Source organism: Humulus lupulus (genome assembly GCF_963169125.1).
Source record: "Humulus lupulus chromosome 8 unlocalized genomic scaffold, drHumLupu1.1 SUPER_8_unloc_81, whole genome shotgun sequence".
NCBI lineage: Eukaryota > Viridiplantae > Streptophyta > Magnoliopsida > Rosales > Cannabaceae > Humulus > Humulus lupulus.
Window position 1 is genome coordinate 51 of NW_026908638.1, and position 3223 is coordinate 3273.

Here is a 3223-nt window from a genome sequence, read left to right on the forward strand (position 1 = left end):
TTTAACTTGTTAATTAGAGAGAAAAAAATTTGGTTGAATTTCCTTTGTACGAATTTGACACCTATATGGTCATTTGACTATAGTAAATACTGATAAGGCAGTGTTACTTTATTCTGTTTCATCAGGCATGTCTGTTGATGTTGGTAGGATTGAAGCCTCACAAATACAATATCCATTATTGTAACGACCCAACTAATTCTAAGACTTTTGGACCAGTAAAACTATTATACATAGACACTATTTTCGAGAAAACATACATAAGAAACATTCATAACTTTATTAAAAACTCTAAGGTAAATGTTAAAATACATAAATGAACGGTATGGGATCCCGTTGTTTGAAAATAAAACATAACTTTAAACTTTAATGATTTTTTATACAAAGCTAAGTGCGGAAAATATATAAAAACATAAGTTAAAGACTAAAAATAACGTTGTCGCTTGAGCGTAGAATCCGACAAACTTAGTGAATGCCTTGAACTCAGTATATAACTAGACTTGCCAACTAGAATCCGACAGACCTTTAAACATAGGAGGTTTGAGCGTAGATGACTGCGAAGAAGAAGGAGTAGTGGAGGAGACCTTCTTGTTGAGAGTAGCCAGAAATCCTTTACACAAAATAGGATTGGGAACCTGGAAGTCATGAGTGGTCAGCGGTGGTTTAGCAGGCTGAATAAGCTGCTGAATCAGGCTCGGAAAGGGAAACTTGTTACGAGTACTGGTAGAGGAGGCGACATCAACAATGCGATCATAAATGAGAGTAGCCAAATCAATAGACACGCCAGTACCCACAGCATATAAAAACTTCCCAATCTCAAGGGTAATAGATGAAAGGTGAGAATTGGGAAACCAATTATACAGAGCCACACGATGAAGAACCCGATAGAAAGGAGTCAATTTAGTCACAGGAATCTCATGATTCCCCCACACATAATCAGGCTGGCCAGTTAAAACATGACCCATGGTAGATTGATCTGGACGGTATGATTTATTATATTCAGGTTTAAGAACTTTTGGAACCTTTAGTGCACGAGATATTGTGGACGGTGCAAATTTGATACAATTACCCCTTACAAATGCAGTAAGACAATCCTCATTTTTCCCATCGATAACTGACTTATCTAAATTAGCATAAAATTCCCTAATGAGACTGGGATGAGGAGACACCAATTTAGACACGGTATTAACCCATTGCCTAGACTGTAAAAGTTCAACTAACTCAGGAAAATCCTCTAAAACAACAGTATACTCAGGCCACACGTCTCGCACAACAAACCACCGCTGATAATGCGAGGCCTTGGTAGCATCAACAAAGTATTGAATAGATGATGGATCAACAAGCAACACAGAATCCTTAGAACTAGAGGTAAGCTTGGACTTTTTAGGAGAGGGTGCAAACTGAGTGTCCTTGGGCTTACGTTTTGGAGCCGATGGTTTGTTGAGAGGTGAGGACTCATGCATTTTAGCTTTTCCTTTAGACTGCACAGGAACATGGGGTTTGGGGGTGGGTGTGGGTTGAGGTTTGGGTTGGGGTTTTGGTGTGGGATTGGGTTCGGGTTCGGGTCGGGTTGTGGGTTGGGGTGCGGGTTTGGGTGGGGGTGTGAGTTTAGGGTTGGGTTTGGAGGCAGACCGAGTCTTGGGGGTTTTGGTTAAGGACGGCTTAACAGGCGACTTAAGAGGAGGAATAGATGGTGTGTTTGGGGTCGGCAATGGAGAGGATGCAACAGGGGAAGACGCAGACACAACAGAGGAACGAGTAGCACGTTTAGGTGACTTACCAACAGAACAAGGCGGACGAACATGGAGGACATTGACCGAAGGACTGATGAGAGGAACAGATGCAGTCACCACCTCTGGAAGGGACGGCGACGGAGAAGAGGGAGATGACTCCGCGACGGTAGGCAGAACCGAAACAATAGCCATAGCCACACTAGGATCAAGAGCAGGGGATACAACTCAACTGGGTGATGTGGCGACTGCAGATGGCACAGATGCATCCACAGAAGATGAGATAGCCACCTCCGGAGAAGGAGAGACCGACACATCGACGACAGGAGAAGATCAGAGACGGGAACGACGGCAATCGGCTCTTTGCTTCATAATGCCGCACTCGGTTAGGGTTTCTGCAATTTGACCACTGTAAACACAACTCACACAAGCTCAAATGATGATATATTTATACAATGACCTTATGAATGCCCCTACAAGATATTGACCGTGTAAAAATAATGACAAAGCCCATTGAAAAATAACCCACGCTAATATATGAAAGACCAAACAAGACATATTTTGTGTGTGTGTGTTTTTTTTTTTTAAATGAAACAAGAATAGAATCTAAACAGCCAATGTAAAAAATATGCACACTTGAATGGCAGTAGAGATTTATGAACAACAACTCTGATAAGCTCAACATGGATTAAAATATCTGATCAAAATATACACATCATGCTTACCAAAAAAAAAGGGAAAAGTTTGTGATATATACACTCTGAAAAACACTGCCTAATTAACACACACAAAAATTTTCTTAACAAGAGATTTGAGCCATTATTTTAATTTGTGTGTGCAAAAAGACCTCATGTGGACCAAAATCATTAAGAGGTCCACTCACTCAACATAAAAAACTTTTTTTTATGTATTTTTATTTGATATATTCTCTTTTGACAACAAACACTCTGAGTTTTCCAAATACCCAGCACTGGCTTTCACTCATTATCAAAGATGTAGCCGTCTCCTTTCTTTTAATTTTGCTCATCAAACACCAAGAGGAGGAGCAAACTCCTCGAGGCATATGATGGTACAAAGGAAGCTCTTCCCATTGCATCCAATAATGGTAGCCTTTTGAGCTTGAGAAAATAAGGGCTCAATTCTAAATCTTGGAAAAAATAATGTGATTAAGAAGCAGTGACCAAGAAACAAGTAATTCACACAAACTTAGGAAAATCAAATTTGGGAAAGCATGAAAAAAAATGTGACCAGACGAAACACCGAACCTCTCAGATGGTACAGGGACCAATGCTGGTTCGGAGATGTGCATAAGTTTGAGCATCAAGAGCTTTTGTAAACAAATCTGCTAACTGGGCATTAGTGGAAACATGAGAAATTGTTAGCAATTTAGACTCAATCATGTTTCTAATGAAATGATATCGTATGTCAATGTGTTTGGTCCTTGAATGTTGAACTGGGTTTTTTGAAATGTTAATGGCGCTTGTGCTATCACAAAA

At 40.1% G+C, this 3223-nt stretch overlaps 1 protein-coding gene across 1 annotated transcript; it reads right to left on the reverse strand.

The window, feature by feature from the left end:
- Positions 1-491: 491 nt before the first annotated feature.
- Positions 492-1922, reverse strand: LOC133810130 (uncharacterized). The gene has a single exon (XM_062245998.1). The coding sequence runs from the start codon at positions 1920-1922 to the stop codon at positions 492-494; it is 1431 nt and encodes a 476-aa protein (XP_062101982.1).
- Positions 1923-3223: the final 1301 nt, after the last annotated feature.